Source organism: Paramormyrops kingsleyae, chromosome 4 (assembly GCF_048594095.1).
Source record: "Paramormyrops kingsleyae isolate MSU_618 chromosome 4, PKINGS_0.4, whole genome shotgun sequence".
NCBI lineage: Eukaryota > Metazoa > Chordata > Actinopteri > Osteoglossiformes > Mormyridae > Paramormyrops > Paramormyrops kingsleyae.
Genome location: NC_132800.1, coordinates 1,906,356 through 1,919,175, shown reverse-complemented (window position 1 = coordinate 1,919,175; position 12,820 = coordinate 1,906,356). Strand labels below are relative to the sequence as shown.

General features: G+C 41.5%; 1 protein-coding gene across 7 annotated transcripts; it reads right to left on the bottom strand.

The window, feature by feature from the left end:
- Window positions 1–1,786: 1,786 nt before the first annotated feature.
- Window positions 1,787–11,027, bottom strand: LOC111844269 (uncharacterized). 7 transcript variants are annotated; one of them, XR_011989781.1, is made up of 10 exons: window positions 10,863–11,027; window positions 9,891–10,009; window positions 9,625–9,800; window positions 9,227–9,474; window positions 8,799–8,958; window positions 8,144–8,319; window positions 6,684–7,276; window positions 3,505–6,309; window positions 3,262–3,389; window positions 1,787–2,862 (listed from the first exon to the last, which is right to left on the bottom strand). XR_011989781.1 is itself a non-coding variant. In XM_072710465.1 (9 exons), the coding sequence occupies exons 1-6, from the start codon at window positions 10,965–10,967 to the stop codon at window positions 8,147–8,149; spliced, it is 981 nt and encodes a 326-aa protein (XP_072566566.1). In that variant the 5' UTR covers window positions 10,968–11,024; the 3' UTR covers window positions 1,787–2,862; window positions 3,262–6,309; window positions 6,684–7,276; window positions 8,144–8,146. The 7 variants fall into 7 exon arrangements, 4 of the variants coding, with proteins under 4 accessions (XP_072566566.1, XP_072566567.1, XP_072566564.1 ...); XR_011989782.1 differs by having other exon boundaries at window positions 3,573–6,309; XR_011989780.1 differs by having other exon boundaries at window positions 3,262–3,703; window positions 4,044–6,309.
- Between the last annotated feature and the right edge of the window lie 1,793 nt (window positions 11,028–12,820).

Here is a 12,820-nt window from a genome sequence, read left to right as displayed (position 1 = left end):
AATTTTTTTAATTTCAAGTAGCCTCTAATCACCTTACATTAGTTCTGATTTACTGTAGTCACCAATTAGAGTATTTTAAAACAATGTCACTGAAATGTCACCACGTACATCATAAAGCTAACAAGGTAACATGATTACAAAACATCAATCACCGTAAGGAGATATTTTAACCCGTCGTTGTACTTCGCCAGCCCTTGCATGTCGCATAAACCGGCCTGCCGCTGATACATGGCTCTTGGTATTAAACACTCTGTTCCTGGGGAAATTCTTTTTAGCCGGCTTATGTAAAGTATAACTGTCTTGCATAGACAGCCACTCTCTGATGTCATCAGTAGCCACTTTTTCCCCCGTATCTTCCTCCACGTCTCTCTGCAGTCGGGATGCACCCCCGTATGACCCTGGGTGGCTGGGGTCATAGTATGTACGGCTCAAGACACGAGCTGTAGTCTTGGCAACAGACATGCTTTTTCACAAAATGAGTGGGGGGTGAGAGCAAGAATGCTGTGTTTTATAGGTGTCTGGGGAGGGTGGGGAGGGGGTTATATATACGTGGGTTTGTTTAGAATTTAGTGATTAATTGTCATTGTTGACACACCGCATGCACACACACACACACACATACACACACACACAAGCTGAGAGGCAAATCACGATTTTCATTTCTACCAATCGTACACAGTAAAAGAAAATATCATTAAGCTAAGAGAAGTAGAGTTTTTAAGTTTACCATTCATGTACTGTAGTACTGGAGACTCACTCAGACCATAGAATCATACAGATTAGCATTAAAATCACAATTTAGTAATTTAAGCATCCAAAATGAGTAAAAGGGGGCAGGACAACTGCTCATTTGTACCACTCCCTGTATTCTTTCTCTTAATGCTACACCATGGGGTTCCCACAACAGGCCTTGAAGAAACCTCTGTCCAGGACGGGTTACTTGTCACTCAGGTGGACCATAGTCATCAATGATGAGGTATTTACCTATTTCATTAAATGATTTTTAAAATAATACTTGAATATCAGAGTGCCGCAATTCACTACATAACTTCTACTGCAAGAATCCTAAACCGACATGCCAATTAAAATCAGCCTCAGCCAACACTTCTAGCTGCGGAAAAAAATACAATTGTGACCAATTTAAATTCGACCTCAATGTCTGCCTTTTAAAACACAACGCTTTATTCCCTGTATTTTTGTCTAAATACAAAAAGATTTCAAAATGCTGTCGATTGTTCAGCAACACATGATCTGTCTATACATACCGGTGACTGGTTTGTTCCGCTGATATAATCATGTTACCTTCCCAGGTAGCATTCCCACATGGGCCCCATATGGGCTTAATGTGGGCCAAAATATGGGGCCCATGTGGGTTGACCCATATGGGCCCCATCAAAATCTGCACCCAAGAATCAAATGGGCCCCATGTAGGCCAGCCCAGAAAACCCAAATGGGTTCGGTATGGGTTATTGCTGGGCCCCACATGGGCCAATTACCTGGGCACAATGTGGGCACAATTTGGGCCAGCCCATATGGGCAAAGATGTGGGATGTATCTGGGGCCCATATGGGCAAATGATGTGGGATTTATCTGGGGCCCATTTGGGCAAATGATGTGGGGTTTATCTGGGGCCCATATGGGCAAAGATGTGGGATTTATCTGGGGTCCTGTAACGAGGCGGCCCTTAGCGGCTGGATTGGACAGTGAGGAAGACTAAACCAATGCAGTGGAACAACACATATTTATTGTCATGCAGCTCTTCTTCCAACAATTACAACTCGTCTAATGACAACTGGCAGCCTTAAATACTTTCAGCTGTCACAGGTTAAACCATCATTCCACTCGCAGGTATTTTCTTAAATCCCAACCTTCCACCATAATACACAACACATTAACCTGAATACATAAATATACAAATACATTTCACACTTTCATATCAATAAATATTTTCCACTTTACTCTTACCTCAAACCCCATATTCTAAACCCCAAAAAACCCCAAACACAAAAGATTCCCCACACTCCCTTAACCCGTGGTCTCTCCCGGAACCTTTAACTGGTGTCTGGACCCCCGGGGAAACATTTGCCCAAACACCCTGGAGAGAACACAGGAAAGAAAGGTGAGTCAGCACATCTTACAATCACCATTCCTTTTCTGTTTCACAGGCACCACCACCTTCCTTGATGAGGAGCCGCCGTGAAAGTGCGATGCCAAACAAAGTGTACATACAGTGCCTTTAATAAAACGAGAAGCATACTACCAACATGCCATGCAGATTACAATAAAACTAGTAAGGGAGTCCTCTTCCTTACATTTCCTCCCCCCTCTCTTAAGCGCGAGCACATCAGTCCTCTGCCATCCTAGATAAACAATCAGCAACCACATTTGACTTCCCTGGCCGATACTGGACCGTAAAGTCATAAGGCTGCAGAGACAGGTACCATCCTGCAATGCGAACATTCGCATCCCTCATGCGGTTCAACCACTGGAGAGCACGATGATCTGTCTCTAGAGTGAAATGACGTCCCAGCAGATAATACCTCAAGGCCTCAACAGCCCATTTCATGGCCAAACACTCTTTCTCCACCATCGAATACCTCGTCTCCCTGTCGAGTAATTTCCGACTCAGAAACACCACAGGCCTTCTTTCACCATCCACCTCTTGCTGAAGGACAGCTCCAAGGCCCACTCCTGAAGCATCAGTTTGCAAGATGAACGGCTTGTTGAAGTCCGGGCTGTGTAGAACTGGATGTGTACCAACTGCTTCCTTGAGGTCTCTGAATGCTTGCTCACATTCTACTGTCCACCGTACTTTGTTGGGGGCTGAGCCCTTTGTGAGGTCATTCAATGCAGCGGACCGCTCTGCAAAAGAAGGTATAAATTTCCTGTACCAGCCTACCAGACCCAGAAAACCTCTCACCTTCCTTTTTGTCATCGGAACTGGGAAGGACCGGATTGCCTCAATCTTTCCAACCTGAGGCTTTATCTTCCCAGAGCCAACCACAAAACCCAAGTACTCCACTTCTCTTTGGGCTATGGAACACTTCTTGGGGTGAATAGTCAATCCAGCCATTCTGATGCAATGTAACACCTTCTGCAGGTGAATGCCATGCTCCTCCCAGGACTCGCTGTACACCACCACGTCATCCAGATATGCTGCCGAAAACGCTGACACATCTCTCAGTACATGATCCATTAATCGTTGGAATGTCGCCGGTGCCCCTTGAAGCCCAAATGGCATGACTTTAAATTGGTACATACCAAAAGGAGTTTTGAAGGCCGTCAGCTCCTTCACATCTGGTGCCAAAGCCACCTGCCAGTATCCCTTACACAGATCCAGTGTCGTAATATACCTTGCTGATCCAACTCTCTCCAACAGGTCATCCACCCTGGGCATTGGGTAGGGATCAAACTTGGATACTGCATTCAAATATCTAAAATCAATACAGAATCTCAGGGTGTTATCCTTCTTTGGTACCAAAACAATCGGACTGCACCACTCACTACTTGACACCTCAATAATTCCCAGATCCAACATCAGTTTTATCTCCTTTTTCAGCACTGGCACCAACCGCTCTGGAATCCTGTAGCTATTTTGACGACCAGGCGCATCCTCCTTCACCCGTATATTGTGTTGAACCAGTGATGTGAAACCTGGTGTTTCTCGAAAGAGCTGTGGATCCACCAGTGGTTTTATATCAGCCTGCTCCGTAGGAGACAAATGAGAAAGGTCAACTGAAGTACAATCTGCCACGTTAGTTGGAAAGAACTTCTCCGTCACCTCCTCATCCCTAACCGACCGCACCAGCAACTGATGGACTGGCTCTTGTCGGCTGTAGAATTCTTTCAACAGGTTCACATGAAATGTCTGATATTTTTTTGCTCTTTCTGGCATATTCAACTCATATGTAACTTTACTCACTTGTCTAACAATCTCATATGGCCCATGCCATTTTGTCAGCAGCTTGTTATCGCTGGTGGGAAGCAATAACAATACTTTCTGACCTGGAACAAAGCCTCTATCCCTGGCCTTCTGATCATACCATGTCTTTTGATGCTTCTGTGCTGCTTTCATATTGTCCTGCACCAATGACGCCATTCTCTTCAATCGCTCTCTCATATTGATGACGTAGGCTGCAATATTTTCACCCTCTGCTTTGGGATCCTCCCAGCAGTCCTTAAGCAGATCCAGTGGGCCTCTCACCTGATGGCCGTACAAAAGTTCAAAAGGCGAGAAGCCGGTGGAAACCTGTGGGACCTCTCGGTAGGCAAACAGAAGGTAAGGCAGCCATTGATCCCAATCTGCACCTGTGTCTGAGACAAACTTACGCAGCATACTTTTGAGAGTCTGGTTGTATCTCTCCACTAGCCCGTCCGTTTGGGGGTGATAAGGGGTGGTCTTAAGTCCCTTTATCCCTAACAGCTTATAAACCTGCTGCAACAACTTAGATAGAAAGTTCGTTCCACAATCCGTCAGAATTTCTCTTGGTATACCTACCCTAGAGAAAAGCTGCAGCAGACAATTAGCAATATGACGGGCTTTAATTGATCTGAGTGGGAAGGCCTCAGGAAACCGTGTTGCATAGTCACATATGACCAATATATAGCGATAGCCTACGGAACTCCTCTCTAAAGGACCCACAATATCCATGCCTAGCCTCTCAAAGGGTGTTTCAATAATTGGCAGTGGTTGCAACCGGGCTGGCACTACTCCTTTACCTGAGGTCAACTGACATTTTTCACAGGAACGGCAAAACTCAGAAACCTGTACATACATCCCCGGCCACACAAAACGGCTACTGATCCTATTCAGTGTTTTATAAAAAGCCATATGACCTGCCCATGGAATTGAATGACCCAAATCCATAACCTTGTTTCTGAACTGTTGTGGGAGTACTACTGCTTCACACTTCCCCTTTCTCTGATACAAGATGCCTCCTTTAATCAAGTAAACCGCGTCTGTAAGACAGCTTACCTCACCTTGGCTAACCCCCTCTACCTCTGTTACCTTCTCAAACCAGGGTTTTAGAGTAGGGTCGTCTCTTTGGAGTGCACCTAAATCTGAGGGAATGTTAAACTCAAGTTGGTTATTTGGCTTAGGAAACACTGCTGTACCCATCTCCCTTGGGCTTTTAAACTTTTCCCTTCTTTTCTGAGCCCTAGATTTCCTAGTCTTCCCTGACTCTATTTCCAGAGACTCCTCAAAAAAGGGTAACTCTTGCATCATTTCCTTTACACTTTGTGCCCTTGTAACTACATGACAGGCTTTCAATGGTTCAACTATCCTATCTAGAGGAAGTGAACCTCCAGATTCCTCCCCTGAACCTTGAATATCTTTCTCAGCCCTCACTTGGGGGTCATAATCTGACTGATATATCAGATCAAACAGAGTGGGAATGTCATTACCCAGTATCACTGCATATGGCAAACTGGGAACCACAACTACCACTAACAAATAAGTCTGACCTCCCACCGTCAGATAAACCTCAGCAGTGGGGTACATGTATTCATCCCCATGCACACAACTTATTGTAGCCCCCACCCCACTTAACTTTCCCCCAGCAATTATGCTAGAGTGCACCAGAATTTGAAAGCAACCAGACTCGAGCAAAGCTTCTTCTTTACGCTCATTAATTAAAACAGGGACAGTACAAGCCTTCTTTCCTACCGGCTCTATGGCTGGCCTTGGAACTGCACACAAAAGAGATGGTTTTGACTTAAGGGCAGGGCAAAATTGTTGTATATGGCCAAAGTTATGACAGTGATAACATTCAACATCCTGCACTGAAGACTTAAAGGAATTCTTCACATTGTGAGGTCTACTAGAAGGGAACTGCCTAGAACTAGAAAAATTTCTAGCCTGGACTTGACCAGAACCCTGTTCACCCCCAATGGACTTACTTGGTTGGGCGTAGTGGGTCTCCCGGCTAAAGTAGGTGCTCTTGCTTCCCTTTCTGGCTGAAGTGAAAACCTCCGCGAGGCTAGCTGCTTCCTTTGCAGTCTTCGGGTCACGCTCACGTATCCAGATCTCCAGCTCTGGATTAACCATTCTCAAAAACTGCTCCAGAATTATCTGCTCAGATATTTCTTCTACAGCTGATTGTTCAGGTTTAATCCATCTTGAAAACAAGTCTTTCAGTCTTACATAAAGTTCACGTGGCGTCTCACCTGATTCAACTTTCAGGGATCTGAAGCGGCGTCTGTAGATGTCAGCGGTGATCTCATATTTTTCCAGAATTGCCTCCTTCACTTTATCATAGTCATCAGCGTCTGTTAAGTCCATAAGAATATAGGCTGTACGGGCTTTACCTGTCAACAGGGGAACCAGACGAATAGCCCACTCATCTCTGGGCCATCGACACACGTTTGCCATTCTTTCAAACGTGGTGAGAAAATGTTCAATGTCATCTTCTGGTGACAGAGGAAAAAGTTTAGGTTTAATTGAAGACCTGGACCCCTGGGCCACTTGACTGTCAACATTGAACGCGTGTTCCTGTTCTTCCAACGTTGCAGGGGGTACTGGCACCTCTGATGGCTCAGGCTTATCAATTACAGTATTAACTTGTAACTGAATTTGCTGAAATTGATGCTGCATGCTTTTCCACCTCTGCTCCTGACGTGACAAATCTTTCTCCCACTTCTGGTCTCTGACTGCATGAGACCGAATAAGGGATTTCACCAACCCTGTCAGCTCCTCCAATTTGTCCTCAGGGCTTGTTACTGCCATGGCCTCTAGCTCAGATGCAGCTCCAACTCCTTCATCAGGCTGCTCCTCTTGGCCCGGTTTTTTTCCACCTCTTGTCATCATCTTCTCACTGTGGCATAAGTGTTCCCACTTCTGACACCACTTGTAACGAGGCGGCCCTTAGCGGCTGGATTGGACAGTGAGGAAGACTAAACCAATGCAGTGGAACAACACATATTTATTGTCATGCAGCTCTTCTTCCAACAATTACAACTCGTCTAATGACAACTGGCAGCCTTAAATACTTTCAGCTGTCACAGGTTAAACCATCATTCCACTCACAGGTATTTTCTTAAATCCCAACCTTCCACCATAATACACAACACATTAACCTGAATACATAAATATACAAATACATTTCACACTTTCATATCAATAAATATTTTCCACTTTACTCTTACCTCAAACCCCATATTCTAAACCCCAAAAAACCCCAAACACAAAAGATTCCCCACACTCCCTTAACCCGTGGTCTCTCCCGGAACCTTTAACTGGTGTCTGGACCCCCGGGGAAACATTTGCCCAAACACCCTGGAGAGAACACAGGAAAGAAAGGTGAGTCAGCACATCTTACAATCACCATTCCTTTTCTGTTTCACAGGCACCACCACCTTCCTTGATGAGGAGCCGCCGTGAAAGTGCGATGCCAAACAAAGTGTACATACAGTGCCTTTAATAAAACGAGAAGCATACTACCAACATGCCATGCAGATTACAATAAAACTAGTAAGGGAGTCCTCTTCCTTACAGGTCCATATGGGCAAAGATGTGGGGTTTATCTGGGGCCCATCTGGGCAAAGATGTGGGATTTATCTGGGGCCCATATTGGCAAAGATGTGGGGTTTATCTGGGGCCCATCTGGGTTACATTACCTGGGCACAATGTGGGCCAGCCCATATGGGCAAAGATCTGGGATTTATCTGGGATGTTTGTGATTAAACAGTTAAAATTACAAATTTTGCATTTTGCATACTCAAAGAACAAATTACGTTTTACAAGAGAAAGTAATCCAGAAAATGTGGTTAGTGTTTTCACAATCCTGCTAATTTAAACTGTGGCATCCATAGTACAGTAGCTGGTATTTGGAATGATCGCTATGAAAAGATCCTACTGGATTATATTAAGATTATTTACACACGGTAACTAAATTAAATCAAGCAAACAGTAATGAGCTAGGTAAACCTGTAAAATAACTGATAAATTAAACTGTGGCTGAACCAAAAGTAAAGAAGCAGAAAATCAGTTTTATGCAAAATTTATTTAAAGAAAATCACACATCACAATTAAATAAAAATAAAATACAAATTAAATTATAAAATAAAATAAAAATCAAATTAAAAAATAAAATAAAAATCACTTTATACATTTATTTTTACAAAGCCTTGAGGATTACAATACCTCCTAGTCCACTTCCACTCGTCCCTGCTTGGACGGGCCACCACTCTCCTGCTCTGCCGTACGTCTCTTACTTCTTCCGCCTTTTAAATCTCGTGCATTATACAGGAATGAGGTGATGCTTCCTTTCACCTCATCCTTTGTAGTGTCTTTTGTTTTAGAATTTTGCCGCACAGCGCCTGACAAAACAAAGATGAGGAATAATCTAATTAAATTTGTGCATTCCATTTGGCAGTAATTGATGTTTTGTCTGTTTATTTAAAAACAATCAAATTATTATATTAGTCAATCCCAGAGTACAAATTGTCTGTGTCATCAGGTGTATTAAATAGTTTAAGGACTTTTTCAGACCAATTACTGAAAACTAACTACACCATAGATACAGAAAGATCTAAGATGTTAGCAGAAAACTAGAAAAACATTTTGATCACAATTCTGTTTAGTCCAAACATAGAGAATTAATTTAATAATAAATAATTATAATTTAAACATTTCCTTTTTGAAGGTCTTAATTTGAACTTTAGAGAATTTCAAATGACAGCAATATCATTCAAGGACCGTTAACAAATTGTATAAAATCCATAACAAATTCAATGTACATTGATAGAAATGTATTGGTAACGTCACTATAAATTTATTTTTAACAATTTATACTTACGGAGTATAATGTTATTTATCTTGAAATTCTTAAATTCTTTTTTCCCTTTGGCACCTGTCCAGTTATACTCTCGTGCCAGCTCTGGTGCCAGGAGGTTTGCCAGTATTCTCCTGGTGGTGCTTGGCACGTCCTTGCCGCCAAGAACAGCAAGTTTTAACACCTGAAGGAAGTAAACAAAATGAATTATGCTCCTACAGTACATCAAATTTTACAACATATTTTCAAGTATACCAATATATACTAAGATCCCTGAAAAAGCACATGGGTAAAAGCCATAATGACAGTGCCTCTTCTCCTTAACTCTGAACATATACAAAATGCTAAAGGAAACTCACATAAGAGCTGTAACAGTTTAAACAAAGCTAATGACTGGTCATGTTAAGGGTACTTCACAGGTACAAATTTCCATAGAAATCACAAAAATTTACCAATTTATTTGCAAAATCCACATCCTCCAACTTCAGGTCTAGCTCCTGCAGGTCCTCGGGTAAAGTTAGAGGCAGATCTAATTGCAGATCAGCGCTGATAGGATCCTCCTTTAGATAAACGGAAACATCAGCCTCTTTCTCTCTGACCAGGTCATTAAGGAGAGCTGTATTATGGTCAAGCCTCTGTCGAAGCTCCTTTACTTCCACAGATAGCTCCATCAGTATCCTAATGGCCGTCAACTCGAACCCTGAATGAAACATTGTTTACATCAATTAGACGTTCAAAATCAATGTAATGATTGCAGAAACTTCAAAAGTCATAAGACTTTACACAACTGTGAGTAATCCAACTTGTAAACTTTTCCAGAAATGTCTGACGTGTTTAAAAATAGTCTTACCTGTGCTTGTGCTGGCACTCGAAATGGATTGCTCATTTTCCACGCTATGATCCCCAATCCTTTTCGTGGTGGTAGACGGACGTTTTTCAAGCACAGGCACTGGTGATGTTCTGACCCTTTGCCCCTGATCCAACTCATCCTCTTCTGAGGAAACGGTCTGGTATCGGGTCGGAACTCTAATTTAGGGGATAAAACAGGAAACAAATAATGTTAAATATCATATTACCACTTCCAAAGTTAATTGGCCAAACTGCCAATTAACTTACCGTGATGTACGTCTGAGCCTTTCTTCCTCTTCCTCAGTCTCCAAACATCCATTGTGACTCTTAATATTTTTGACAAAGGCTCTTGCTGGAGTGTCACACACACATGCTGCTATTTCTACCTGGTAATGGTGACCACCAAAAGAAACTCCATTACTTTTCAGAAAGATTACTTCATCAACAAAATCTTTGAGGTATTCTGTAGCAGATGGAGGTTTACTATTTCCACAAAACAAATCAATGATGAAGGGTTTCTTTGTTTTAAGACCCATGACGAGCCCTAAAATTGGCCAAAACTGCACAGATGATGCCTTAAACAATGGCAGATCATCCACATTTATTTGTACTTTTATACAGTCACTGATTTGCTCTATGCCCTGGCATTGTTCAAGCAACTTTTTCAAACCTGTCAATAGTCCAAAATGATAATAGGAGCCACCTGCAATGTCTTTAACCAGGATCTTAGGTGCAGTCCTCAGTAATGTACGTGGATCATTAGGTAAATCTGGAAAATCTTTTTTCAGTAAGTAAAGTAAATCACGAAGAGCTGAATGTGAAATTTTGTGGCCCACTGCCCACTGAGCCAATCCATCACCAAGCTTCAAACAATGGTCTTGATCTGATTCATCTAAATCTTCATCTTCAGACCTTCTACCTTCATCTTCAGATTCAGACCTGCTACCTTCAGATCTTCTATCTTCAGATTCAGAATTTCTACCTTCCTCTATATCAACTTCTGACAAGTTAGGACTAACCACAGACTTTTCTGATGAAACATCTCTGCATTTCAAAGTGATATTATTTGTCCCACTGCTGCTAGGAATAGCAGTAATGTCTTGTCCTACATGTTGAATGGCCTCATTAATTTCCCTAATGCTCTGCAAATGAGTCTGAACCTGTTTCAGAATTCTCCGTAGCTTAGTCCACCTAGAAGTCATTATAATAGTAAACCAACAGTGCTGGAATCATACATACATTGAAGTACTGCTCTTTCCTGTCGTCTTTACAAACATAAACCTGAAAAAAAGGGGAAAAGATTATGTTTTTAGTAATAATTAAGTCTGTAACAAACATGAGCATTAAAACAGGTGTAATTAACAGATTATCAGTTAGTTATCATCTTGAAAACATTTCTTCGTATTTATTAATATTTGAATATACTAATAATACACTAATAATCACTTAAGCTACACTGTAAAAAATGGCTGTAAATTTACAGCAAATATTCAACAGTATGGTACTGTAATATTGTTTTACGGTATTTTACAGTATTATGCAATGCATTGTGGGTATAAATGATATTCAGAGTACACTTACAGTAAAATCAGAGTTATACTGTAAAAGTTGACAAGTACGTGTATTTTTCAAAATACGTACGTATTATATTGCTGAATTATACATCACTTGTTTTATTTAGTTTAAAATATGTTTAATGCAAATATATTTCAAATGTAATATTTCGACTGTTTTCAGTTTTACTTATTTTAAAACACGAATATTTTCATAGTTATCAGCTATATTTGATGCAGTATTGTCAAGTAAAACTAAAAGGTCAGTTTGGCGGTTAGAAGGCGCCGTGCTGTTTGAACTGAAACAGGCGCGAAGGAGCTGTCTTTAATTCGCCATTGCTGGCACACAGTAAACCGACACAGAGGAACACTAATAATTGGATGTTAAGGTGAGTAATACTATCTTTCTTTCTTTATTTATTTTTTTGTCTGTTCAAGTGGTGTACACTCAGTTATTTTTAAGAACTGAGTAGTTGTTATTATATATTTTAAGGTTTAAGGTAGTGGAACTTCATTGCTATTTGATAGTTATCGTTAGATGATATGTGATTAGCATTATTACATGTTGGTCCTCTTGTTAGCAATATTTCTTTAACTTTGTATTGGTGCTTAGTGTTTTGCGAGTGTTCTAGTTTTGCTAGTTAGGTGAAGCTAGCTGTGACCGCAGGAAAAAGAACGTGTGATATTTGTCTAAATTTAAGTTTTGTGTCTATCTGAACTTTTTGCAAAGCAGATTTCAATGACTTGTTGAAATCTGAAGCGAGTCGGAAGTGATGTAAAATTTACCTGTGAAACTAAAATGGTAAAATGGTAATGATAGTTACCCAAAATAGAAAACACAGGCCGCAGAAGTATATGCACAGCCAGCACACAGTAGTCATTTAAACACAATGATTCAAAACTGTTCACACATGTTTCCAAAGAGTGACTATAGAACATAAAATATGTGCCGGGTGAGAGTGCAAGTGCCACTGGTGAATATAGGAGCTGAATTTTGCCATCAAAGTACAAATGGGTCACACGTACTCAGATTCAGCCTGAGAAAGGGCAGCTGTTCTGAGGTCAGCAACGTACAGCTAGCTAGAGGATTCTTTCTGCAACAAGGGATAGAAACGCTAGACCCAGCCCTGAGACATGGTGATGAGGCAAAATGAACATTTTACTATAATATGCCTCTCATTTGTTTATGAATAGAACAGACACATTCCTTAGTGTGTTCTTTCGATCTGTCTGGCTAACACTCTGAAAGGCTGCTGATGGCTGCACAATCACAGGGGGAGGGGTGGGGCAGTCAGAATGATGTGTGAATCTCTCCTGCAGAAAAGAGCACAGACGTGTGTGACTTTAAGGCTGCGGCTGGGTTCTGGCAGGCTGGAGTCACAATGACGTGTGAATGTGTCATTAACTTCTTTGCTTGGCCACAATGAAAAGAGATATGTTTGCAGGGGTCAAGGTGAGATTGTTTTCTTAACAAGCATGGTGGTGGTAGTATATCATGCTGTTTTGCTGAGAGTACTGTAAATCAGTATATTGCACAAAGAGGATGGAATGTTAAAGCAACACTAGATATAGATAGACTGGGAATAATTTTGAAAAGCCAATAATAATAACACTAGTGATGTCACATGGCTCACTTCAAAGACC